At 41.5% G+C, this 27109-nt stretch overlaps 1 protein-coding gene across 6 annotated transcripts; it reads left to right on the top strand.

The window, feature by feature from the left end:
• On the top strand, positions 1-25873 carry NPTN (neuroplastin). 6 transcript variants are annotated; one of them, XR_014027647.1, is made up of 10 exons: positions 1-514; positions 5778-6125; positions 10694-10862; positions 12187-12281; positions 13157-13290; positions 14285-14558; positions 22545-22674; positions 23322-23343; positions 24182-24255; positions 24861-25873. XR_014027647.1 is itself a non-coding variant. In XM_081337077.1 (9 exons), the coding sequence occupies exons 1-8, from the start codon at positions 421-423 to the stop codon at positions 24240-24242; spliced, it is 1197 nt and encodes a 398-aa protein (XP_081193203.1). In that variant the 5' UTR covers positions 144-420; the 3' UTR covers positions 24243-24255; positions 24861-25873. The 6 variants fall into 6 exon arrangements, 3 of the variants coding, with proteins under 3 accessions (XP_081193203.1, XP_081193204.1, XP_081193202.1); XR_014027648.1 differs by lacking the exon at positions 1-514 and adding an exon at positions 4868-5120; XM_081337077.1 differs by lacking the exon at positions 22545-22674 and having other exon boundaries at positions 144-514.
• Positions 25874-27109: the final 1236 nt, after the last annotated feature.

Genomic DNA, 27109 nt, shown 5'->3' with positions numbered 1-27109 from the left:
AGGAGGAGGAAGCCACGCCCTCTCCGTGACGTTGCCACGCGAGAGCCGGGTGGGCGGTGCTTGCTGGCTCCTCCTCCTCCTCGCCCTCGCCTTTGTACGCTCTGCGCTCTCGGCGGCCCCCTCCGGTCGGCTGGCTCCCGCGAGAAGTGAGAGCGCAGGTCTCGCGAGAGTGCCGGCGCTGCAGCAGAAGGAGCCGCTCCGCCGCGCTGAGGGAAAAAGGCAGGCGAAGGCGACGCCGAAGGGCGCCCGAGCCTCTGTCGCCCGCCTCATCCTCCTTCCTTCCTCCTCCTCCTCCTCCTCCTCCTCCTCTCTCTCGTCTCCCCTTCCCTCGCCTCACCTCCCTCATCGGCCGCCCCCGCGCCCCCTGCCCGCCCTTCCTCCTCCTCCTCCTCCTCCTCCCATCGCGGAGCCACCGGGACGATGCTGCGGGGCTCCTCCTCCCTGCCCGCGGCCCTCTCGCTCCTCCTGGCCACGGCGGGGAGCCTCTGGCCGACGCCGGTCGGCGCGCAGAACGGTGAGGGAAGGCGGCCTCGGCGGCGGGGGAAGCCCTGAGGGGGCCGGGAGCCGACCTGAGGCGGCGATTGACAGGGGGCGGGGCCGAGGAGGGCGGGGCGCCTCAGGTGGGGCGGGGGTGGGCGGGGCCAGGAGGGCGGAAGGAATCCCGCCTCGCGGCTCGTCTCCGGCAGGGCGAGCCAGGGCGGATCGTGCTTGGGTCTGGGACGGGAGACCACCGGGAAATCCCAAGCTCCCTAGTTTGGAAAAGGGAAAGAGAACTCGGAGGGAGGCAGCGGCAGGAAAAGCCGCGGGGAGGTTAGCCAGGGAAGGCGGCTTTGCCACCCCGCTCGCCCTTTCCCCGCCTGAGGCATTGCGGAGGGTGGATCGGTGGCAGCCAAAGGCACGGAAGGGTCAAAGGGACAAACGTGCTCAGGGTCTGGGCAGGGAGCAGGGGAGAAACAATGCCCTTCTTGAAGCGTAGCCAGGTTTGGGGAGTCACAGGCCCTGTTGTCGGATGTCTGCATTTGTCTGCATTAGCCTGCCCTAATCCAAGCCCTCCAGATGTGCAGACGCGAGAACCTCCAGGCTGCACAGCTAAGAGCTAAGAATTCTGGGAATTGTAGTGCCAACACGCCCGGATAAAATAGGTTGGGGACTAGTGGCATTGGAAATGGATGCAAGAGTAAATTGCCTTTAAGGTACTCCGGTTCATTGTTTGCATCATTGCTTATTAGCTGGGAGAAGATTAAAGGGATGAGGAATACAGAAGCAAGAATGGAGAAGAGGGGCCGAGTACTGTGGTGAACATAAGTTGGCTTTATTAGGGAAACTGCTCTTGGATCATTGGCAATAAGCCCTGATAACCAAAAACCCAATGGCATTTATTGCTATAGGATTAGGAAACAATATTAGTATATTGCTTTTAGTGATAGTCTGCAATTTGATTGATAACTGCCCTGCATGTAGTATGTCTTTAATATAAAAATACAACATTACTTGAACTATCTGTAGAGGTGATCAAAATGTTTGACCTGAAATGCAAGAAGCATGTGGAAATCAGATGTACTTGCTAAAATTTGCTACAGGGCAATACATAAAACAGTTTCCCAACTAAGTATGTCCTAGATGTGTTAGAACTGCAGTCCCTCAAATTCCTAGCATGGTCCAAAAGTGCAAGATTGGCTGTTAACTCTGCAGGCTAGGTCCAGATCTCTGCATTGCCACAAAGCTGACTTATTAACCTTAAAATGGCTGATCTAGCTTAGAATGTTCCTAGAAGCTGATGGAAGGAAGGCAATAAATGATAGATAAAAATCTGTGGCAGTATCAAGAGAAGACAATTAATTTAAATTAACAAGAGGTTTAATAATATGGGTAGGTGGCAGCAAGGAAAGGACAAATCAGGAGCAGAGGGTCAAGAATCTAGAACACACAAAATATATAGTTGTCAGCTGAAAATTTTGGAGAAAACTGTACTGCTCGTGGAGGACCAAAAGGTTTAAAAAGGATCTACCAAGAGAAAAAATGTATTCTCCTATGGCCCTTTCCAGGCAGACAGACAATCCTTCTGCCTTCAGTTGTTTAACCAGGAGGAAATTGGTCCATTTTAATGAGTATGTTATAGCTTTTCTGCAGCCTTTCTGTTCATTCCCAAGTATTTTTCCCCCAGAATGCCTAAGAATAGCTTAAGTATAAAGCAAAGAAACATGACAATGAAAATGTTTAGAGACGTCTGCTTTGTAAGACAAAAGCATGCTTTGTTACTGTTGTTAATGGGATTCCTAAAGGAGTCTATGTCACTGCTCTTTTGAATAATGGGTGCATTCTGTTTGATCAGATAGAACATCTGTATGCCTTGTGCTCCTTCACAACACAAGAGTGTTCTTCTGATAGGTCTATCATGGAAAATCTTTTCTGCTCCAGAGAACTGTAAGAAACATGAGTTTGCATCGGAGTGAGTGATGATTGTCAGTAGAGAGAGTATAAAATGAATACAGAAAAGCTCAGCGTGTCCAAAAAAAGATCTAGGAAGGATTTTTGAGGTAAAAGACGGGCACTTTGGAGCAATATCACAATTGAACGCTGTAGTAGGAAATTGATTTGTTATTTTGATATCAAAATTATATGGTGTTTTTTTTCTTCCTTTACTTTCTTCCCAGCATGACCAGTATTCTCAGAAAGACAGTTCTGAAAATGATAGAACATTGATTTCTGAATTCTTAATTTTAAACAAGAAATTGAAGGGAGAATTTTGTGTGTGGCTTTCATTTTTTTCTTGTGATTTTAGCAATTTGTAAAATTATATCAAAATTTGAACTGCTTTAAGTCAAGTTGACTAGAAAACAAATTACAAATAAGAGTAAAACCTGCAGTACTTGCAAAGAACCAGTTTGGACTGTTTATATTGTGTGCTATCGTGCCAAATCTGAATTAAAGCAAAATTAGTAACAGAATTGTAGAGTAAGTGGTTAAGTCTTAAAATCGTGGTCTAGAAATTCATTGAACAGCTTTATGTGACAGATCACTTACAGACTTTGGATATATATTCCAACTTTCTGGCAGATCAAAACAAGAAGCTGGTTTGTCTAGTTTGCCTAAATTTGGCAGTGTAAACAAGGATTGTTTTAAATCCTTTACAGTAGAAATATTCAGACTTCTACTCTTTAGTAACATGTGACAATAACTGGCTTTGATAGGATGAAACAGACTCCAAAAGCTAATGGTAATGATCAGGTATCTTCAGAATAATAACTGACTTATGAAAGTGAGACAAGGTTTTCTTTCCATGCATTTATTTGACCTTGAAAATATTAGTGTGGGTAGTGCTAATGTTGAAAAGAATAAAGATCTCCATTCTGGTCATTGTATTACAGAGGATTGCTACTAAAATTAAAATCTATTGTCTTGAGTCTAGTAGCTACTATACAAATTGAAGTGGTCTGGGGCAAAAATACATTTAAATTAAGAGGTTTGCTAAGTAATGTAAATTTATTGTTCACATTTCACAGAAGTTTCTCGATGTGGTTAAAGATAAGCTCTATTCATTACCTGACTTATATTTCAGTTGAGCCTGTTCATAAGCACTAAATGCATATATTGCTCTTGGCTTCCCTGTGAAACCATATTAAAGGATTAGCCTCCTAGATGGAACCCAAAAGGTTGGCAATACAAAGGTCACTCAAGCAGAACTCATTTTGAACAACTCCACTTCCTGCGAACTGGTGTAGGATGCACAAAGCAAAGGAGGGATTCTGCTTGCATTTTTATTGAGGCTATGTATATTTTAGCAGTCCTGTCAGAACAGAAGGGAGCTTGGCTCTGCAGGATAGTATAGCTTACGCACAAGCCTGTATTATGATTCTGCAACATCATTATCCAGCAGAGCTTTTAGTGAGGCCATGCCTTTTGGTCCCATTAATAATTTATTCTAATTATGGCCCATTCCGTGACTTGCTGCATGGAACCTGCCGACAAAACTACATTAAGATACGTAATGTTTGGATTCGGATTTTTTTGTTAAAGAGGCTTTTTTAGAACGCCTTTCTGCTTGTAGAAATTATTTGCCACCAATCGTGAAGAAACCAACCGAAGCTGATTGTACAAAACGTCCAGTGTATTCAAAATTTATAAGTAGGTATAGCACTAGTCAAGATTATAGCAGTAGTCAGAAGCCTTACCCTAACTAGTTTTGCAGACATCCTGTTCAGTCGTGTTTGGCAGAGTTTCTTTTTTTTATCAGAAGACTCTTATCGTGGGGTTCCAGAACTGTGAAAGCAAAAAAAATGTGGCAGCTATAGAATAGTACAGCACAATGCATATATATGTATAGCTGTGCTAGTTGAGTTTTTGCCAAATTAGAATTGAAAATGTAGTTCCAAAGTTTTACTGTAATTTTTTAAGAGCGTAAATGCCCCATCCTTTCTTCAGTATTTAGAAGACCAGAAACTTTACATTAGCTACGTTATTAAGAAATAATCAGCAGTGTAGAGTTAAATCAGCAAATCTTTTATACTTTTCTTGCCACCAAATTTGAAACTGGAAGGTGTGACAACAATGGCTCCTGATCTCATACTGAGGTGCTTTGTCAAATTGGAGGCAAAAAACTGAGTTCTTCCTTTGCTGATTTATACTGTATTGACTTCCAACATTAGTTGGCTTACTTCATGATTGAATGCATATTGGAATATGAGGGAAATGGCTGTCTCTAACTCTCCAGGTGACTCAGTGTGTAAACAAGCAGGTAACCTTCTACGTTATCTTGAAAATATTTTGCAATCTAGGTTAGGCATTGTTTGACTAACAGAAAAGTAATCTTATAACTTTAGGTAATTGGTAATCTAGATAATTAGATCTAGTGAGAGCCAGTTAAATGTAGTGGTTAAGGCATTAGGGTAGAAACCAATAATCTCATCTTGCCTTGGGCACAAAGCTAGCCCACATGTACTTGGACATGGGATTGAGAACAAACGAATCCCTAGTCATTATGAAAACCACATATCCCACTTATACTATTTTGGTTCCAGAAGCTTGAAAGATACCAATTTAAAGGAAGTGGAAATGCTGATTCAGTTCTGAGGAAATGCTTGGGGAAAATAGAGATCTACATGGCACGTGATAATTATTTGGTGTGTGACTATAACAGTAGCATGATTGTTTGCCTAATTTTTACATCTTTGTGGATCCATTTGTTTTTAATCAGCTTATGTTTATAGTAATACAGCGACTATTGCAACATAAGAATTCTTTAACTGTTGACTGCTATAAGATGTTTAGGACAATTTATCATACAACCCTCTGGGCTTGAAATAGGAGATCAAACCACAAGCATAGTGAAGCGCTGGTTATAATAGAGAGCTTTTTCCTAATCCCAATGTTAAATCCAAAGGAGATAATAAAGGAGAATTATTGAAGTTTAAACAAAAGGAATTCCTGATAGGACTAAGATGTCAACCCAGTTTTTACCTCCTTCCTTGGAGCTATTATTATTCGATGGAACGAAGAGAAAAATAAATAGACGCAGTCTCTTTCTGTCCCAAGCTATAAATCTGTAAAATCTGATGCCTTGTCTCCCCTAAAGCTGGCTTTTTGCCAGTCTCACTTTTCTTCTTTTGAACTCACACTATAACCACTGTTTTTGATGGGCATGTCTCTCTTTTTGTTTCGGTTTTTTTGTGCGTGTGTGTGTGTTTCTGCAATTTCATTTGCTTTCTTTATAAGATCTGTTTTTTTTTCCCTCCCCTGTTCATCCGTCATGGCATTTCTGCTGCCCCTTTCCTTTCTAGCTGGGTTTGTCAAGTCGCCTATGTCAGAGACTAAACTCACAGGGGACGCCTTTGAACTGTATTGTGACGTGGTTGGGCACCCCACCCCAGAGATCCAGTGGTGGTACGCTGAAGTCAACCGGGCTGAATCTTTCAAACAGCTGTGGGACGGTGCTCGAAAGCGCCGTGTCACCATTAACACGGCCTACGGGGTGAATGGCGTGAGCGTGCTGAGAATCACTCGTCTTACCTTGGAAGACTCTGGGACATATGAGTGCAGGGCGAGCAACGATCCCAGAAGGAATGACTTGAGGCAAAATCCTGCCATAACGTGGATACGAGCCCAGGCTACTATAAGCGTCCTTCAGAGTGAGTTCAGTTCCTCAGAGCAGTAGTGCTGTAGTCTCTAGAGGCACTCCCAGTGATCCTCACCCCCTCTCTTGTGACCCCTTAGTATCACCCACCGATTGTCTTTGTTGGGGGGGCTGGCTGGGAAGGTATGTTGATTTCTTTATTTGTGCCGTGTCAGTGTGTCTTTGTCACCTTCTTAATGTGTCTCCTCCTTCCTAGGATCAGAAGTATTGAGGAGAATCTGTGAAACTCTTCTAGGTCCTCTGAAAACGAGATGGTATTGGAATGTTTGTTTCCTTTTGCTTTTATTCTTTTCTTTATTTTAAAAAACTTTTTATAGTAGGCTTTGTGCTCTCCTAGTTTCTCCGTGAGTGCCTTTTCTACTCTGTGTTAATTCTTAACCTAACAATTTCTTTTTTTTTAATAAATTTCATTTATTGGGAAATCGTGGAATTGCCTTCCTTTTCCTCGTGGTTTTAAGTCCATAGACTCTTGTCTGCATCTTTTATTATCCGAAAAAGGTTGGATTTTTCCCTTCAAAGCTAGTCAGAAGTTGCTTTTTATACATACAACACATACTGAAACTTCCCAGATGTTGAGTCTCTGCTTATAGTACTTTCCTTGGTGCATCTGAAGCTGCTGGTTACCTACAGTACAAAAGAGGCAGTCAAAAGCCTTTTTCTTTCTCATCCCCTTCCTTTAACACTCAGTTATGTATCCTCACATGCAAAGCCAAACTGCGCGTAACCGACTTGTTTATTAAGCCATTGATTATATCAAATGCCTTAGAAACCACGATTACATTCTAAAATGTCTGAGGTGGATCTTTAACGGCCCCATCGCACAGAGAACAGGCCAATGAATTGCACTGCATTATGAAGCAAGCGGCAATGAAAGAGTTAACACGTACCGTCACAGGAGGATTTTTTTTTATTTTGAAAGGTGGCGTATAAATTCTTAAAATAAAAATGAATATCTGGTATACAGTAAGTTTCACTTTAAGGAAAGATTGGACAACTTCTTGGGGGAATAGGCCATTAATATCTACTAATGCAAATGGATTACTTCCTGATTCATAGTTAATTTATCCTAAATATTGGAACCTGGGAGGCCAACGATCGAAGGAAAACTATTTCCTCTTAACAGGACTGTAAGCTTCCCAAATGCTTGACTAGAGGGGTCCAATTTATTTATTTTATTTTTACTGTATCTGTATCAAAATGGAGTGTTACAGTATATCAAAGTGTTACAGTGTACCAGACTGATGTGTGAGAAAAAAATTGCTCACACAGTATATGAGGAATGTGAAATATTCAGAAATAAGGTGGAAATCATTTTTTTTCCTTATTTGTTGTGGCTTATAGCCTTCTCCTGGGCCATGCCGTGAAAATAAATCTGGCAGTCTGGATTTTTGATCATAGTGCTGCACCGTAAATGTTTTCTGTGTAAACAGAACAGTACAAAGTATACATTTATTAGGATATAGAAAGCAAGCCTGTGTTACTTTGTTTACACAGCATACAAGCTCCTATTATAGAAGACTTAAAGAACTTCCTGTGGTATATGACTACCATGGGGAAAGCATACAAAACTTTTTTCATGAGTTAATGCTTCTCTAGTTAGAAATTGGCCGTAAGAACAGCTAACAGCAGAGGATTATTTTATAAAAAGCAAGAATCAGTTATGCGTTATGCTGACATGTACATTATACACAAGCATTATGATACATTTTTTTTAACAACTAAGAGAAATACTGGATGGTCAGTTTGATTTTCCAGTAGTGGTTGCATGCTTGTCTTACTATCAGTTTTATATTGCCATTTTGCTAAAATTAAATTGCATTAAACGGCATGCAATCTAAAAACTAGTATTCTGAAAGCATTTTTTTATAATATAGCAGAATAAACTTTTGAAACCCAGAATTCTTGAAAATACAACTGCTTGTATTACCCATTTCTAGGAGATTCTCTCTGCTCCCAAAGTCTTACGTAGTATTTTCCCATTTTTACTTCCTTTTGCCTTTTTTCTAACTCTTTAGTTTAACAACTGGTAGGAAAAGATAATATCAGTCTTACCCAGTCTGACGCCCTTCAAATATATTTGGATTATAATCCTCAGAATTTCTAACCAGCATAGCTCTTGGCATCAAATTAGAGAATGCAAGGCTGATTTATAAATTTCTGTGTTGGGTGGAGTTGTTTGTGTTCTTGACAAATATTATTAGTGCAGCATTTCATATTGCCATATTGCTTTTCATCAGGTGCCTCTTGCGCACTCATTTAATTTTGTTTCATCTGTATGGTGGGTTTATGAGGAAATGTTTTAACTCATCAGTGGTAAAGTAATGGAACTTTCCAAATAAATTTGGGAGGAACTCTGGCTAGTAATGTTTTCCACTGAGTGTGAGATTTCCTAGTCTTCAGGCTGCAACGAGAGCAAAGGCATGAACGCAGTATTAAGTGTTCCACATGGGCAACTTGAAAATTAGGTTTCCCTTTTGTGGACTAATTGGAGAGCTGCAGCTGAACATTCTATGATTTAATCAAACTTGCTGATTTTTCAGTCTAGAATAAAGCCATGCTAAATCTGAATATAGCTTATATTTGTGGAGGTCACTGGCATACTTCTCATTTTAGAGTATTAGTAGATAAAGATTTTCATGGATTTAGTCATACAGGTAGCTAGTACAGTCATATGCTACTAACAAGACGTGTCTAAATCTCTCCTGTTCTCTATTACAGTAACCAGCATGTTTATCCCGCCACTCTTTTCTCTTCCTGAAAATAATATGTGTCAGGACCACCCATAAAATCAAATGTGTTTGCAAAGCATTCTGTGCCAGAAGCGAATCATGACAAGTCTTTTCAAATTCTTGCACTATTTCTTTACGCAATTATTTTAAAATCGGGTGGTATGGCTTTGTACTACATCATCTGAGACACTGGCATGGAATAAATGCTTAGCAATGGGTCTTTTTTTTTAAAAAAAAAAGGATGTTCAGATATTTTTGCTCTACCAGTACTTGGTTTAATCCTGCAGTCTGTGCTTGAACACATGTAATTGCAGAACAAAGATTATACTGTTGGATTGGACGGATTCCAAAGGTCTAAAGTATAAAACACAGCGTAAATATAAAGGAAGGATAAAAGACGGCATAGCCTTATATACATAGGTGCGTTTTGACCTGCACAGTGAAATGTTCTTGCCTCAGAGGGATTCGTGTGGGACTGTGTCAGGACAAGGCACATTCCTTAGTTGGAGGGCAAGGAATAGCAATACATTGGGAACATGACCACTGTCTACCTACCTAGTAAGGCAAAGTGGCTGTGCATGTAAGCCCAAGTGAAAAGCCGGGAACCTCTGCCCAACCCTTGCAGAAGACCTTGCTACTCTCAGGATTTGAACATGTAAATTGTGTGTTTTTGTTCTCTGTGCAGTTCCTCTTTCAAATACTTTATGCAGTCTGATCACAGGAAAATCCTTACGTTAATTGGGGGAAAGGTTTCAACTTCTTCTCTCTCTCTCTCTTTTGTTTTTTTTAGGTAAAAGGGTTGGTAGAAAAGGGATCCGAAGGAACACAACAGGGCTCTAAGAAGTTAATGCTGTGGGGCAAGGCAAACTCTGAGAAAGGGGAGGAGGGGGTAGGGTGTTCCTCAGTAATCATCTTACATAGGTCGTCCTCTGTACCATAGAAAACGGGAAGAGTAGATTTGCTGCAAAACTTCCATGGTTGCTGCTGATTCCAAAATGGTGCCAGCTCTACTTTGGGGTGCTAGCCAAATAAACTTTTGTTTTCTTATCTGTTTCATTATAGCTTAAAATCCGCATTATGCAATTGGCGATGTGAAATTGTCTTCCATTGTTGAGACACTGAAGGGTGTGGCACGATTGTCTTTGCTCGCTTCATTAGAAGACTGGCCTGCTAACACCAGTTTGAGGGCAAAAAAATTTGCATATTATGTTCTGTTAGATGTGTTTCTCTTGCAGCAAGATCCTTCAACCTAGAACGATATGTGAAAGCACCCAAAGATTTTATTTTTAAAATGGATTAGACTGAATGCTTGCTATATATGTTCTTGTGCTATTTATTTTTAATTTCCCCTTAGGCTAAAAACAAAAGAATACCAAAATATATTCCTTTTTTCTTTCTTTCTTTCTTTCTTTCTTTCTTTCTTTCTTTCTTTCTTTCTTTCTTTCTTTCTTTCTTTCTTTTCCCTTTTGTATCAGTAGACTAGTCCTTGTTTGTTTGTTTTCCCTCTGCTGGTCAGCTGTTCATTGTATGCCATCTGAGCTAGGGTTTTTTTTTAAAAAAATGTTTCTAATATTTTATCACTGGGGCTTGTTAGTTTAATCTTTTTTTTAACATTTGTATTATTGTGTTTTATTGTTGTTAGCCACCCTGAGTCCTTCGGGAGATAGGGCGGCATGTAAGTCCCAATAATAAATAAATAAATAAAATAAAATAAAGTTGTTTTCTATGTCTAGTTCTTTTCCTCTCCCAATTGCTCTGCCTTTTCATTGTGCCAGGTAGGACATTTGAGTCGGGTGAAAACTGACAGCTCTTTTAATGTGTCACTTTCCTCTAGAGCCCAGGATCAATTCCAGTAATGAGGTGACCATTACTTCCTCTACAATTCCTATCCTCCTACAGTGCAACCTCACAACTAGTCCCAACCCCCTCGTTCACAGCTATTGGGTAAAAAATGGAGAAGAGATGCCAAGTACCATAAAGAATTCAAACACGACAGAGTACAGGTAAGTCTCAAAAGTAATTTTCATTTCTGCTGAAGTGGCCGAAGGACCTGTTGGTAGCTGAACAGCTCTTAATGATCGAAACAAGCACCTTTAGCTAAGGAGATTTAGATACTGTGCATGTCCAGTCCTCAAGTCTTCTGTAGGATGGCACGAAGGAATAATATCCAAAACTTTACGAATACCGTTGGTCAAGAGGTGGGCTTGGTGCCATGCGTTGTTTTGTTTCTTTGTCCATTAACCAGCAGAACGCAGGTAGTCCTCGACTTACAGCCGCAATTGAGCCCAACATTTCTGTTTTTAAGTGAGACAGTTGTCAAGTGAGTTTTTTTGCCCCGTTTTACAACCTTTTGTGCCACAGTTGTTAAGTAAATCACTGTAGTTGATAGCTTAGCATGGTTGTTAATGTGAATCTGGGCTTCCCCATGGACTCTGCTCGTCAGAAGGTTGCAAAAAGTGATACACTCACTTTAGAACAGAAGAGAGCTGGAAGGGACCTTGGAGGTCTTCTAGTCCAGCCCCCTGCTCAAGCAGGAGAACCTAGACCATCTCAGACAAGTGACTGTCTAGCCTCTTCTTAAAACTCTCCAGTGATGGAGCGCCCACGATTTCTGGTGGCAACTTCTGTCCCACTGGTTAATTGTCCTCTTTAAAGTATACGTGATAATTTGATTGTTTTAACACAGCTTTGTTTTTTTAAGAAAAAACATAGTTTAAAATAGTTCAGAACTTCAGTTTTAAAGAGGGAAGGCCCTATTTAGAATCCCCATTGGCTCTGTAGACTATTGGGGAAAGTGCTCTTTTCAGGATTTCTTATATAGGTGGTTAAAGATAAAGGTAAAGGTTCCCCCGCACATGCGTGCTAGTCGTTTCCGACTCTAGGGGCCGGTGCTCATCTCCGTTTCAAAGCCGAAGAGCCAGCGCTTGTCCGAGGACATCTCCGTGGTCATGTGGCCGGCATGACTAGACGCCAAAGGCGCACGGAACGCTGTTACCTTCCCACCGTAGTGGTCCCTATTTTTCTACTTGCATTTTTTACGTGCTTTCGAACTGCTAGGTTGGCAGAAGCTGGGACGAGTAACAGGCGCTCACTCTGTTACGCAGCACTCGGGATTCGACCCGCCAAACTGCCGACCATCTGATCGACAAGCTCAGCATCCTAACCCACTGAGCCACCACATCCCTTATATAGGTGGTTAGCATTGCATTTATAGGTGTGGACATTTTCCAGCAAATAAAACAACTGAGCATTTGTGGCTTCGTAAACCTGGCTAATTTGTCACCTATTCTGCTCTTCTGATCCATGGTTCTTTTTTTTTCTTTGCAGAATCTCAAAGCCTAGAGCTGACGATTCAGGCGAATACTGGTGTGTGTTTGTATTCGCTGGCTCCCCCTCAGCAAATGCTACAATAGAAGTGAAAGGTACCCATAATTTTTTAATTCATTTCCTTTGTCTTCCTCTCTTTAAGCCTTAGCTTCTAAAATTCTCCTTCTGCCATTCCTCGTGGAACATTTTATTTGATTTTATTTAGTGCTTCCAGTCTTCACATATTACGAGCACTCATCCATCCTCAGGAACTTCTGAGAAATTGTTTATCTCCAAAATGCCAAAACCAAATATAGAAAATGTAAACTCTTTTCTAGATACATCAGTACTATGCCTTCTCTCTGTAGGTTTTCATTCTGCTTACTGAGCTACTTGGCCATGTTCTAACGGATCTTTTGACGCTGCTATCAAAAAAAGTATCCCTGCTGCAACTTTCTCGAAGACGAAGTGTTTTCCTGTAGGCATAAATGCTGTGTCTTCCAGCCAAGTCCTAAATTGTTTAGGATTTTCTGCTCAGGAGACGGTGTGGAATTATCTTTCATTGAAGAATGAGAGCATGTATTCCTGCCTTTAGTTTATTGCTCCATGCTGTTCTACCGTTCAGTACAATCTAAGTCCACATCTGACAGCTTTCCCCCAGACTTTTCTAGACACTGATGGGGTTACTCAGTGAGGTGCAAGACTTTAAAAACAGAATCCAGAATTGGACACGAATACTCTGCAGACTCTCCCTTACATAATCGTTCAGTATAAAATGGAAGGAAGCTCTAAATAACTAACCAGTGGAAAACTGACTATAATTAAGCCAGCGAAAGGCCCACCGCTGGGCTTTCTTGAGTTTTGAACAGCAGGTGACGATTTTGAATTTCATTATATAGGGTTGTGCCAGTTCTATAGAGGAAATGGATTGAATGATAGACCGCTCTCTCTTTCCCCCCCCCTTTTCCCCCCCTTTTTTGTTCCCTGTTAGCATCTCCCGATATTACTGGGCATAAGCGAAGTGAGAACAAGAACGAAGGGCAAGAGGCATTGATGTATTGCAAGTCTGTTGGCTACCCACATCCAGACTGGGCGTGGTACAAAAAAGTCAACGGGATGTCTGTGGTGAGTAGAAGGTCGAGCTCCACTAGGTAAGCTCAGGGAATGAAGCTATTCCAGTATTGTTGCCTTCTAATGACAGATAATTCCCTCTTGTTCTGCATATGGTTTTTTTGGGTGGGGTGGGGGGTGGGGAAGCTTTCTGTTTATTCGTTAAACTTGAGATGTGAAGATCAAAACTGGAAACTTCTTAAGAGCAAAACCAGGCGTGGTCCCTGCACCAGATGCTAAAAAAATGTTCCTTCTAGGCAGCAAATCTCTTGCCGGTGATTCTGCTTTCTAATGCAAAACAAGAATCTAAACATCCAATTGCATATGGTTTTCCTCAAACTTCCTGCATCCTTTTCTGACTAACCTAACCTAACCTTGCTTTCCCCTCAGAACTGTTCCTCCATGGCTATTTGAAATTCAGGTAATCCTTGACTTACAACAGTACGTTTAGTGACTGTTCGAAGTTACGACGATACTAAAAAAAATGACTTATGGCCGTTTTGCAGCATCCCCATAGTTACGTGTTCAAAATTCAGACGCTTGGCAGCCGACTCATATTTATGACGGTTGCAGGGTCCTGGGATCATCCCCTTTTGCAACCTCCGGACAAGCCAAGTCAACGGGGGAAGCCAGATTCACTTAACAGCCATGTCATTAACTTCACAACTGCAGTGATTCACTTAACGGTGGTAAGAAAGATTGTAAAATGGGGCAAAACTCAGCTGTCTCGCTTAGCCACAGAGGCTCAATTTTGTCCGTAAGTCGAGGACGTACCTATATACTTCTCATCTCCCACCACAGATGAATTTAAAGAGGTTCTAAAAGGCAGGAGGACCTCAGCAAGGCGAGCGGTTATGGTACTGAGTTTGCCACGCTTCCCTCATTGCCCAGCTTACCAAGCTTTTGGAATGAAGAACGTTAAAGCTTGTTCAAACGATGGGATGTGGGCACATAGCAGGATAATTGGAATGCTTGGTAATTTTGCTGTGGCTTACCCTTTTCTCATCAGAGTATTGACAACTCTTCCGGTCGCTTCTTCATTACCAACAAAGAGAACTACACCGAACTCAGTATTGTGAACCTCCAGATCAACGAAGATCCTGGTGTTTATGAATGCAATGCCACAAGCCCTGTGGGCACGGCCACTGAAATCACCATCCTGCGTGTACGCAGCCACTTGGCTCCTCTCTGGCCCTTCCTGGGAATTCTGGCAGAGATCATCATTCTCGTGGTTATCATAGTGGTCTACGAGAAAAGGAAGCGCCCGGATGAGGTTCCAGATGGTAAGTTTCTTCCACACCGCTATGTTTACCGGGAGCCAGGTCCTTCCTTGGGGAGCCTTCCTTTTAAAAAGGGGGCGCTATCCATCCATAGTGCCAAATTTCAGGCTGCTGAAGACTGCTGGAAAATCCTTGTCCCTCAGTCCTCGCAATTGGAGAGGCCTTGACAGAGACAATACTGAAAATATTTTCATCTTTAAAAAAGACTTGTCAAGCGAGGGAAAACCAGGAAGTCCAGGCAGTTCAAACGAATATAAAGGTTTATCGGGAGCTGATGATCTCTGCAAGATTCTGAACTACTAGCGGTCAGGGGAAATTAGCGGGAATTAAGAATAGAAGGAATCCAAGGTGGGCTGAGATCTCTTGTGGGCACACAGGGACTCCAGATTGACGACGCGTTTGACCCCTCCCTCCCTCGGGCTCAGCCTGGTCATGTCCTCCAGACTTCTTCCTAGCGAGCGAGACATTTTAAAGACAAGGTTGCTTGTTACTAAATTCACCATGCCTAAATGCAGCTTTGACGGGAGACCATACTATGCTGTCTTTCTGGAGGAAAAGAAAGAGGATTTTTTTCCAAACTAATTGATACGTGTTTTAAGACCTCATGATCGCAGATAACGCGCAGCCTGCTTTTTGCATGAATAACGATCTAATGCTTCACGCAACTAAAACACATCGTAATGGAAAGCTTTTGCTCATAACTTGCATTTTAAATGGTAGAGATGGGTAGCCTTTTGAAATTGTTCACTGAACCCCACAGGCATCCCATAACCATCTCGTAATCTTCTGCTTAAGACACCTTGGCAGGAGTGAAGCTTTAACCTTAATTTTCTTTCCCCACTGCATGAAGCCCGTGCTTCTCAATATGGCTGTTTCTTTCCTGTTATTAATTGTGAGGAGACAGTGGTCTATTCTGTCTTATAACTCAGTGTTTCTCCATCTTAGCAGCAATCAGATAGGTGGACTAAGGTGTAGAAACACTCCTAGCTAATGGCTAGCTACCTGGATGGACCTGTCTATATGACAAGCCATAGAGAGATGGTTCACAATTGAGGGTTTGTCGGTCTGTGTGTGAAATATTAATTTATGAGAACCAATAGAAAACCATGAACATGAACTGAAAATAAATGCTATCCTCCTTTTAAATGGGGAAGTTATTTTAGAAATAAATTGTTGGCAACCCCCATCTAACACCTTGAATAAGATAACTGTGTTTCATGAGATAAGGAGACTGCCTCGTGTAGACAATAAAGCACATTAAATTGCAACGATACAGAAACGAACACTGCCTAAACAGTGTGATAATTCTGGACCAGCCACGTAAGATAAGAAATTTTTTTTAAAGGGTGGCCCTGCCCATAACAAATGCTCAAGGTATCATAATGGATTCCATCTGACAGCCCTGTTTTTGCACAGCTGCCTTGGCAAAATGTTTAGCCTTTGCGAATGAGCAGGTCAAAGGAAAAGCTGCTTTGGAAAGTTTGTGTAGAGATGGGCTAGCATTTTTATTATATGCATAAAATCTAATAATTTATTTAGGAAACTTATATAGCTGCCTACTCGCTCACAGCAACTCTAGGTTTACAAGCAATAAAAACACAAAGTAAAAAAAGGACAATAACACACACGCACACACAAACAGTAATGGCAGTTTTTGTTCTTCCAGTTTCCAAATACACATGCATCTATTCTGGCTTGGGCATTAATTTTAGCTTTTACATTGAAATATTTAATATAAATACTTAATTTTATATTTAAATTTTATATTCCAGGTCAACTGGAATATAGTCTATATCCAGAAATATACAAGTCGAATCTTTTAAACAGTTCCCCCCTTTTTAAAAAATCCCCTTTTTATTTTATTGTTTGTTCTGCTTCTCGGGTTCATCCAGCAGTAGCATTAACCGCTAACCATGACAGCTGTACAGTGGCTCAAGGAAAATGGCTTGCTTGTACGTTTGCGTACTACCATGGACCAATGCAAGTTCTTTCCATTCAGCCAAAGGAGGTAGAAAAGATTGTCTGTTTCTGCTGCATTTTCCTGGGCAGGCAGCTTCTTGATAAGAAAGGATAGTGGGTGGGGTGGGAGTGGGTGGGTGGGTGGGTGGGTTGCTAAGCTCTTCACTTCTAACAAGATGCAAAGGGAATTGGGTTGGCGCCAGCTTTAAATTTGGCATGAAAGCAGTCGTGCACGGTCTCCTTTTGAAGAGATTGTTTTGTTTTGCTTGGATAAGCCTTTGCTGATGCTGGACTGGTCTTCCTCATTTGAACACATTTCTAGACAGATGCATGTGCCAGGAATGTGTGTAGACACATTCTTGAGAATCCCTTTGGCTTCTCAATGGCTCGAGAGTTTGCTTCCTGACTATGATGGGATCTGGCAGTGGACAATGGGGATACCCTTAAGGACGCCTTTGCAATTGAAGCTTCCTTTCAAGCATCGGAGCTTACGGGAAATTCCTTATTTTCTGAAGAACTTAAATTTCAAGCCTTCCTGTCTCTCAGGAACGAATGGCTGTTTCCTGTTGGAGAAGGGGGGGGGGGAACCACACAGAATATACTACCACTCTGAAGAAGCCGCTGGGTCAGTACTCCCAGCCATAAAATGCTGAAGGAGGGCTTAAAGCCTAAAGGCCTTCCTGCCTGATCAGTGGGTGTGCTTCACGTTTAGGGCCACAACGCGTCCTTAGGGGGTTTGAGTCCCTTGTGGAAAGCAAATTCCAACTAGCAGGTGAACACAGAACAAAGAATCCGAGACAAATATGCACAACTTTGTGTTGTCTTAAATTGATAAGTAATTTTAATTCAGAGAAGCTTGATTGACAGGACGACACCTGATAATTTTTCTCCTTTCTGTCTGCCAGCTGCAGCGGAGGATATCTGAACTGGGCACCTCCTGCACGGATGTGGGCACACATGCTTAACAGAAATTATTCGTGAATTAACAGTTACGCATAGCTCAGTCTTTTGTTTTGTCACAGTGAGCAACTGATATCAGGCCCAGGCCTGCCATCTTCGTTGCCCGTAGGATCCCATTTTGAGCACCAAAAGCAAGAACAGGAAAGCTAGGCGGCACCTACAGCTAGTCCTCGACTTATCAAAAGCCCGTTTATTGACCGTTCAAAGTTACAACTGCGTTGGAAAAAGTGACTTATGACCAGTTTCCGTACTTGCGATGGTTGCAGCATCCCCCATGGTCACGTGATCAGAATTCAAGCACCTGGTAACTGACTCGTATTTATGACGGTCACAGTGTGATCCCCTTTTGTGACCTTTTGACAAGCAAAGTCAGTGGGGAAGCCAGATTCATTTAACAACTATTTGACCCATTTAGCCGCTGCAGTGATTCACTTAACAGCTGTGGCCAGGAAGGTCATAAAATGGGGCAAACTCACTTAACAAATGTTTTACTTAGCCACAGAAATTTTGGGCTCAATTGTGATCCTAAGTCGAGGACTACCTGTATTTGAAAGTGCAATTAAACAGATAATTTAGTGACGTATTAGTGATTCCAAGGGTGTGAGGTTAGTCTCTTGGTTTAATCAATTTATTGCACCTATGTCTTCCCTGCGAGCTTCTGCATCCTCAGAAATTCCCAGCTAACCTGCTGGAAAACAAATATATCATAATTTCCCTATAGAAATGGCCAGGGCTTGACTGTAACTCTATTTTGAGCTCAAGGCAGCTGTCCAAAGGCACCTCATCAGCATAAAAATATAAGGTTGCTGTATTCAAAAGGAAGGTTTGACTTCATTGTTGACATATTTGTGCCTTCTTTTCTCTTGGTGAGACAGTTGCATGCTGTGTGTGGAGAGTGTTCTTCGATTTAACTCAGTTCTGATGGTTGTGTGAATCAGGCTAGCATCACCGGATTCCTTTTGTACTCCCAATGCCAGGGCAGACCAAATTGGTCCAGATATATCTGAGACATCCTTTTATTACCTGGGTATTCTCAGCGTAGCTGGTGTTCCCTACATGAAAACAGCTGATCACTTTTAACCTTGACTTTCCAACGTCCTTCGGCGTTCCTTGGAGCTGTGCTGAGAACCTGCCTTCTTTACTATTTTATGTTCAAATCAACAGCCACTGATTCAGAGAGAGACATATCCTGCAAATTTTGATGTATATGCCACATGCGCAGTGGGCACTTTTGCTATGTTGTGCTGGAGTTTAAAAAAAGCAGAAATGAATTTCTGCAATCATTGCAGAGGAGGTCTTTGGGCTAGTTTTCAATAACTCATTGGGGCCGTAGCTTTTGTTACACAAACAGAGACGTGTTTTCGTGTTACACTCAAGCGGGTTACTTGAGTGGCCCTGCTCCCGTCTTCATTCAAAACAATTATTATTTCATTATATCAAGTCTAGTGTATGATGGCTTCCTTGGAGGTGGGAAAATCTTTCTATTGGATTAGTGATAAATCAACAAACACATACTTTTCTAGAAGATGTGGGTCTTGAAGTAAGAAGTAAAAACTTTCAGCTGGTTTACTTCCAGCTCCTCTGAGCTAATTTTAGCTTAAGGTACGGTACCATGTCATTTTCCTGTTTGAATTGTTTTGCAGTTTGGAATAAAATAAAGAATGCATGATTTTTCTTTCCTTGGCAGGGCAGCTGCCCTATTTTTATTGCACTTTGTTCTAATACTGATTTTCTTGGCTTGACCCTGGTTATAAATAATAATGTGAAGAAAGCAATTTAAACATTCCTCTTTTCCTTCCTTCCTTCCTTCCTTCCTTGTCAATTCCACACTCATCTAACCTCCTTAGCAAGAAGTGTGCTTTGCTTGCCTGAAAGCAAAGGAATTGTTGCTTACAACTGAGGTTTTCTTGTCTGCAGAACGTACAAAAAGCCAGGGTTAATGAGTAGCTTTGTCCTTTATCCCAGGCATCAATTTTTATAGATGCTCTTTCCAGCCACTTGGATTGATTATAGCCAAATCTTGCTGCTATCGTTAAATATCAGTAATGTCTTCACTGCCCCCACAGGCAGGTTTCTGTAAAGGTTTTAACATGTTGCAGGTATGTGCATTGTAGCATGTAATTGGGTTCTTTATGGGAAATGCCTCCCCAAGTTTTTTTTTAAAGTATGTTTATTGTTCCGGGCATTTGGGGCTGTTGAAAGGTTAATCAGGTTAATCATAATTGTTTCAAATTTTCTTGGCTTTTACAATAGTTTTCTCTGAAATAGCTATCTGTTGGGTGTTCCTCCCTTTAAACAATCGTATCCAACTTCAGATGATAGCATACTCTTCTGTAGATTTGTTTTTTTACACATAGTCCTTGCTTAGCGACGACACTTGAGATCAGCAACTTCGTTGTTAAGTACAGTGTTCACTCAGTGAAACCGCAATCTGTGTTTACAATCTGACTTCTGCTTCCTTTTGCTATGTACACCTGCAAAGGTCATAAATAAAGATTGGTCCTAAAATTACTTTTTCATCACTGTCATAACACTGAAGAGTTGCTAAATGAGGCAGCCACTAAACCAGCACTGCCTGTACTAGTGGGGATCCTAGTTCGCATCGATTTATGGACCTCTGCAAGAAGATCCACAGATTGCTCCTTAGCAAATGCATGCAATGCGTGGCCTCTATTCCTTGTGCTAATCCTGGTTGGGGGAGAAAAAAAAAGTGGGGGGCGGCATTTGTTTCCTTCTCTTTCCTCCCTTAACTCTTTCATCGGGATCAAGTTGCCAATGGAAGAAAGAGGCTCCTGCCTTCACTTTCCCCTTGTTTCCAATTTTTATTTTGCTCTTTCCTTGTCAGGTTGTGACAGGTCAGAAAGAAGAGACCTAGATCTAGATTGTAGCGAGGTGTGGGGGAGATTTCCAAACCCAGGTCTCTTAGAACATCTGTACACGTGTGCTTGCCTTCCTCTGTGCTAAGGAAGAAGATGAAGGTGCGACTCCCGATCACAGATGCCCACTTTATAAGCCATTCTGTTTTGCTTTGGCAGAGAGAGAAAACAAAAGCCCGGGTTTACAATCGACTTGCTGATTAGCCTGTTCTTAAACCTCTTCCGCCTCCCTCTGCCCCTAAACAAAGTTCCTAAACCTCATTTCAAAAAAATAAAAAGGAATGTCCCATATTTTTACATAGAGCACGTAGGATTTATGCTTGCCAATTTTGGAAGGGGATGCCTTTGTAAAATTCAGCTTGCGATTTTAAAAAAGCAAAACTGAGACGGCTGCTTGGAAGGCTTCAAAGAGGCCGTGCTTTTTTCTACATGCGTGTACTCTTCAGAGTTTCTGCGTTTTTGGTGGCGGACTAATTTTTTGTGCCCTAGCGCCAACGTGTAAAAAACGAGAAGTTGGGAGTCTTAACTTGATGACCTCAGTGGAATGCAAGAGGCAACTGTAGTCTGAACACTGTAGCCAGGTGGAGCCCACGGCCCTCCCTTAATTGACCTCCGGCTCCAATGCTAGCGAACTAGAGAATTACTAGAACTGAGTGCTGAGTAATACTGTTATTTGTCAGTTACTATGACTTCTTTTTTTCCCCCTTTCAATTGCATCATTCCTTTAAAAATGGTGGTAAGTGAGAGCTTGCATGCTTTGGAGTTTGTTTCTTCTCCGCTTCAGTCTTATACGATGCACAGTTCATGACGTTAACACTTTTCCTTAGTTTTCCTCATTCCCATCCACCACTAATTTGGGCTTCAGTTTGCTATCGAACCCTCCATTCTCCCCCCCTTATTTGTTCCATTCTTTTTTTTCTTTTCCTTTCCTACACTTCTGTTTCTCCCCTTTACTGGTCAACTTCTCTAGGGGTTGTGGTCCTTTTTTTTGTCTTGTCACATCCTGTATATGGTGGGATCGATTTTTGGTATAAAGGCGCAGGGTCTGACCCAGGAGCTAATTGACCGACAAAGGCTTTCTATAACAGCCACGCTTGACTTGACTGGGCATAGAAAGGAGAAATGGCCATCTTGGCAGTCCACGACAGAGTTGCATGTCGACCGTACCTCCCCGAGCTCTGCCACTTAATGCATTCATGTTAGAGCATCCATCTTGCTTCCTCATGTAAAAATCCAAGCTCAGTTTTGTTCCATTTGTAAGCTCATTCTTGTTCCACCTCCGTGTTTGAGGACCGGTTTATCTCAGGTGGCATAAGTTGGAGCTTTGCTCAGAATGCGTTAGCCAAACGCTTCCCCCCCCCCCCCGCCTCAAACCCCTTGTTTCGGGCTGCTGTGATTGAAGCGAGGTTTCGAGCAGAATGCCGGTTTTGAACAAGCCACGACTAACCCTGCTAATTCCTGGGACATGAAAACTGAGACTTTTCCTCAACGTCAGCACCAGCAAAGCTTCTATAATAGAACCGTCTCTAGCTTAGGCTGCCTTTGAGAGCTTCGGGGGATTTGAAAGATGTTTGTCGGAGGGGAAGCTTAGTTTTATCGTAATGTGCTTCCATGTTTCCAAACCCGATGTCTCTCTGTATATCTCCACTGTATATACAGCACGTTGATGTCTGATTGTCCTTACTAGTCCTAGTTCTCTGTACCTTGTTCTGATAGTTTGCTGTGAGTAGCAGACTTCTGTGGACACTGGTGTGTTATTTTGGCTGTCCAGCTGTTAAGTTTGTGGTTAGCTCTTTTTTTTTTTCTTTCGTTCTTCCTTTTTTTACGTTCTGGTAACTGTGCTGGCAGTGGCTTAGCCGCTCCGTTGCCTCAAAGGTACTGATGGAGTAATGTTCAGCTTGGACCAACATTACTCCTAGTGTGTGCTCATGCAGTTGCTTACACTGTTAAAGACTGTAGTTTCCATAAATGCTTTGTGTGCCTTAAGTCCCCTTGTGGAATCCTGCTGAGTTTGTATCCAAACCACAAGAAAACTTTTTACAAGAAAACTTTTTTTTTTAGCTTGCCAACTATCAATAAATAAAATAGTGATGTAATGCAGAACAGGTTGCCAGCTGAAGGTGTTCTACAGCACATGTTATGGATTCGGTTTTTTATTGCTTAAAATGTGCCTCTCTTCTTTACTCCGTGTAAGGTAAAGTACAATCGAAAAGTCAAGTTGATCCTAAAGAAGACTACATGAAAAGGGACACGTTGATGATGATTATTATTTTTTTTTGCTAATCTTCTAAAATTATAAAGGGACAAATTTCTGGCCCTCCCAGGTAACAAGCTGAAGTGTCTGTGATGTGTATTAGCTGAGTAATATCATTTGTGTATGTAATCACAACAAAAAGCTTGCTGCTTTTGGAGGGGCTGTTTTGTGTCAATCAAAATTATATCTACCACCTTCTGAAATATTTTATTCAGAACTTCGAGCAAAATGTCTGAAAGATGACTTTGGAAAAAGAGACAGGATACACATGAAAATCATGTAGCAAGCGTTTCTGTGGAGAGCTAAGATGGGGGGGGAAAGCATTGATTTTAGAAACAAACAGCAGGATTTTACAACTGAAATGTTGGTTTGTCTTCTCATCTCTCTTGTAAGATTGAACCACTGGAATTTGGGGATAAGATGAGCATATCCACATTTGCAAGAATCTGTCCACTTAACAGTTGCAGTTTTTCATGATAAGCATTCAAAAAGAGTTGACTGAAATGATTTTGAACAGCCTACTTTGTCATCTAAACTCAAATCCAGGGGGGAAAAATATCCCTTCATGAAATCTTTGCAATTTCAAATGGAATGGCCTTTAGATAAAGCTATTGGTAGACAATATTTTGTACTATCCCTCCAAAGTTTATCACAGAACCTAAGAGCCTTTTTTCTTTCTCTCTCTCCTTCATTGGATCACAAACCATCCTCTTGCAGATGATGAACCAGCTGGCCCAATGTAAGTATTTCATGGACCTGATATTCCTATCTCAGACTATTTTGTGCTCTAAATGCTCCGTCTTTCAGGCAAGTATACATATGAATGTAAAGCAAAATATTTCAAGGCAATGAAGGGTGGTTCTTTCAAGAGTTAGCATATAGTGAACCCTTCCATGTTGCATAGAAAACTCCCTGGTGTCATCCAAGGCATTGCTTCTCAATCTTAGCAATTTTAAGATACGTGGACTTCAACTCCCAGAAGGGGTGTGACGATCAAGAACCTGTCATGTGGATTTTTGTTGTTGTTGTTCGTTTGTTTACTCTGGCCTTTTAAATCTCATTGTAGATCAGTCGAGATATTTTTGCATGCAATTAAGTTTACGTTTATTGAATTAACTATCAGAAAAGGGAGGAGGAATAGAAGTGGTGATGTTAGTGGAATTGCTATCTTGAACAGAGTTATTTGGGGAAAGAAAAATTACATAGAACGAATCCTTCCCCAGAGAGAGAGGTACTTTTAAAAATAACAGTATAACAAACAGTATATTAAATAGAAACCAGTGCATTGTACACAAGTGAATGTAAATAATGCATTCAGCTGCCACTAAAATGATTGTTCTGGAAAGTCATCTCTGTTTTGTCCACAAGATTTTTACAATGGTTTATATCAGTGCTTCTCACCCTCAGCAACTTGAACATATATGGGTTTAACTCCCAGAATTCCCCATCTTAAAATTGCTGAGATTCAAAAACACGGCCCCTTCCCTTCCCTTCATCTCATCATATGGTAAATATATTTTGTTCATAACTTCAGTTTTTTTCTCAACTTAAATTTGGATGTCATTTTGTTTTTGTAGGAAAACTAATTCCACAAACAACCATAAAGATAAAAATCTACGTCAGAGAAATACAAATTAAAAGCAGTGCTTATGTAAGTTTGTATAAAATGTTCCTCAAAACCGTGTTTTCATATTTATTGATTTACTTATCTATTTGGGTTTTTGAAAATGCAGAGGGGCTGAACATAATTGCATAAGACTGAGTCATCTGTGTATAAGAAATTATTTGCAGGTTAAGCTGCACTAACACTGAACAGAGCCAGCCCTACTCCTGAATATTTTTTAAACACATTTTTGGCTAGTAGGACAATAGAAATCGGACCCACATCACACACAGATGGGCCACGTTTATACGGGATTATAATGATCCACTGTGGTGTGGCTCTTTAAAAAAAATTGGTAAGCCTTTTTAAAAAACACAAAACAGCACAATGATTCTACCTGTTTTCATTTCAACAAAGAAAACCCAGTTTTTATGGTTTTTATAAACACGTACACAGCTTTCCTGACAATAAACAACTTGTAACAAAAAGTTTTTATATTCTGCCATCTCTATACTGTATTTGTGTTTAGAAGCAAGCCCCCTAGTACTCACTTTTGCTTATCTCTGAGAAAGTGTGTAGCCCTACAGTTTTGTTCTAGCTTATTGAAATTAGGCATTTCAGTAATGGCTAATTGTTTGGGGTTTTTTTCCCAGAGCTTTACGTTTGAGAGACCGACAGAAACGCCACTTGCTAGACTGAATTCCGAAGGTGGATTTACAAGCTCCATTTTTCTCTGATGCTTTTCTTTGAAGTGAGCAACGGTGACCGTCTCAAGCATGCCTTATTTAGCCGATACTTTTACTAATGCTTCAGAATAGAAGATGTAAAACTATTCTGGGCTTGATATGCTGTGGGAATGTTGCTTTTTTTTTCCTTTGAGAACACTTAAGTATTACAAGTAAGAAGTCCAATCATGCATGCAGCAAATTTTTTTTTTTAACTTAACGTAGCCGTTAAAAATGAGCGCTGAAATGCACCTGCTGACATCTAGTGAAAACCTTTTGTAAAGTACAGCAAAACCTAAAATATATACAGTATATATTTATATTTGGAGAGTGGGGGAACCAAACTACAGTGAGTATTTGATTTTTAAGCTGCTGAATTCATTCCTTATATTGTATGTCTGAGAGAATTATGTCCAGTATGTAGGAGGAATAGTGTAAACACATTTGTCCTAAGGGCTCAATCTGTACAGAAAGAATTGAGATATCCTATAATTATAGAATGCAGGATGTGGTCTAACCCAGAAGACAATGATGGTGAAATACAGTGAGACACTTTTGTTTATATACATATTATAATGGCTTTAATTCCCCCCACCCTTAAATCATGTATATTTCTCATCTTTTTTGCACTGATGGGTTCACAGTCTTGTATATTCAATTCAGGCCGAATTTTATAATTTCTCCTCTCTTTTTGTTTGTTTTAATGATGTTGAAACAGCATCACGGCATGGTGATACTCTATGCAACTCTTTTTGTTTCAGTTTTGACACCAATTCACATTGATTTAGGATGACTGTAGAACCACAGACATTACAGGGTTCTTAGATTATGGGCGTACCTGTAGATGCATGAAACTTGTGGTGTGTATATTGTTGAAGTGCAAAGATAATGTACAAAAGAGATTCCACTGTTTTTAAAAATAAAGCCTAAATAAAGCCCTAGCTCTGGGACCATTTTTAAACTGGAATGTTCTTGAATCGTGGTCAAATGAGGTGGCTTCGTGTCATCGTCGGTCCTTTACTGTCTCCTCAAACAGCTGCGTGACAGTCCCGTTCCTCGAGGTTATACGTAGGATGCTCGGCTGTTCTCAAAACCTTGTAGCGTTTCATCTACTTCTCCACCCTGTCTACAAATGCAAGGAAGATCTCAAGGACACACGGCCTAAATCCCTCTGCCCCATCCGCCAGAGACCCCCTGGATCCTCCCCAACCCTGCCTGGCCCCCACAGGCGTTCCCCCCCACCCCACGATCAACATTGAGGTGGCCATGCCCACCCCTGCCATGCCCACCCCGTCTGCCCTGATCACCACAGCCACGCCCACCCAATGGGCCACACACACACTCCGAGGACACCACAAGGCTGATGCAACCCTGGCACTGCAATAAATAATTGGTTTTCGGGTTGCAGGTTGGGCACTCTGTCTTTAAAAGGTTCGCCATCACTGGTGTGGGTTCTCCTGTGTGAGTGGGGGGGGCTGGACTAGAAGACCTCCAAGGTCCCTTCCAGATTCTATTCTATTCTATTCTATTCTATTCCATCCCATATTCTATTCTATTCTATTCTATTCTATTCTATTCTATTCTTATTCCATCCCATATTCTATTCTATTCTATTCTATTCTATTCTATTCTATTCTATTCTATTCTATTCTATTCTATTCTATTCTATTCTATTCTATTCTATTCCATTCCATTCCATTCCATTCCATTCTAATTTTAATTCTATTCGTAACACCTCGCCATCAGATATGGTTCTGGGATCTGGAGGCTACTTATCTATCCCACCAGGTCAGACATGGTGGGGGCACTCCTGGTGCCATCTAGGAGAACTTGTAACTTGCCCCTGCCCTGTGGAACCCCCTCCCCCCTGAGATCCAAGCAGGCCCTCCACCTCCTTTCCTTCCAGAACCCCTTGAAGAGCTGGTCTTCCCCACGAGGGCCGGGCTGGGATGAGACTGGAGCCCAGAAGACGGCACAAGGCTGTATGGGAGAGGCTGGCCCTAGACACCCTTCCTTCCGGCCTTGCTTCTGATGGTTTGTGGGGAAGGGTGTTTTTATTGGCTTGCGTGCCACCCAGGATTATGGTTACAATATGATAATTTTTTTAAAAAAAATACATCGGGAGCCAGTTTGGTGTAGCGGTGAAGGGCTTGGCCTAGAAACCAGAAGTTGGCAAG

Source organism: Vipera berus (genome assembly GCF_964194415.1).
Source record: "Vipera berus genome assembly, chromosome: 12".
Classification (NCBI taxonomy): Eukaryota; Metazoa; Chordata; class Lepidosauria; order Squamata; family Viperidae; genus Vipera; species Vipera berus.
Note: the sequence above shows the minus strand (reverse complement) of the source record. Positions and strands in the feature narration are given on the sequence as shown.

What these genes read in the sequence shown, in the direction of transcription:
- NPTN (XM_081337076.1), top strand. Translation starts at nt 5,633, where the DNA reads ATGGGCATGTCTCTCTTTTTGTTTCGGTTTTTTTGTGCGTGTGTGTGT. An exon ending in TACTATAAGCGTCCTTCAGA is followed by an intron (nt 6,126 to 10,693) that starts GTGAGTTCAGTT and finishes ACTTTCCTCTAG; the next exon opens with AGCCCAGGATCAATTCCAGT. An exon ending in GATGAACCAGCTGGCCCAAT is followed by an intron (nt 23,344 to 24,181) that starts GTAAGTATTTCA and finishes TTGTTTTTGTAG; the next exon opens with GAAAACTAATTCCACAAACA.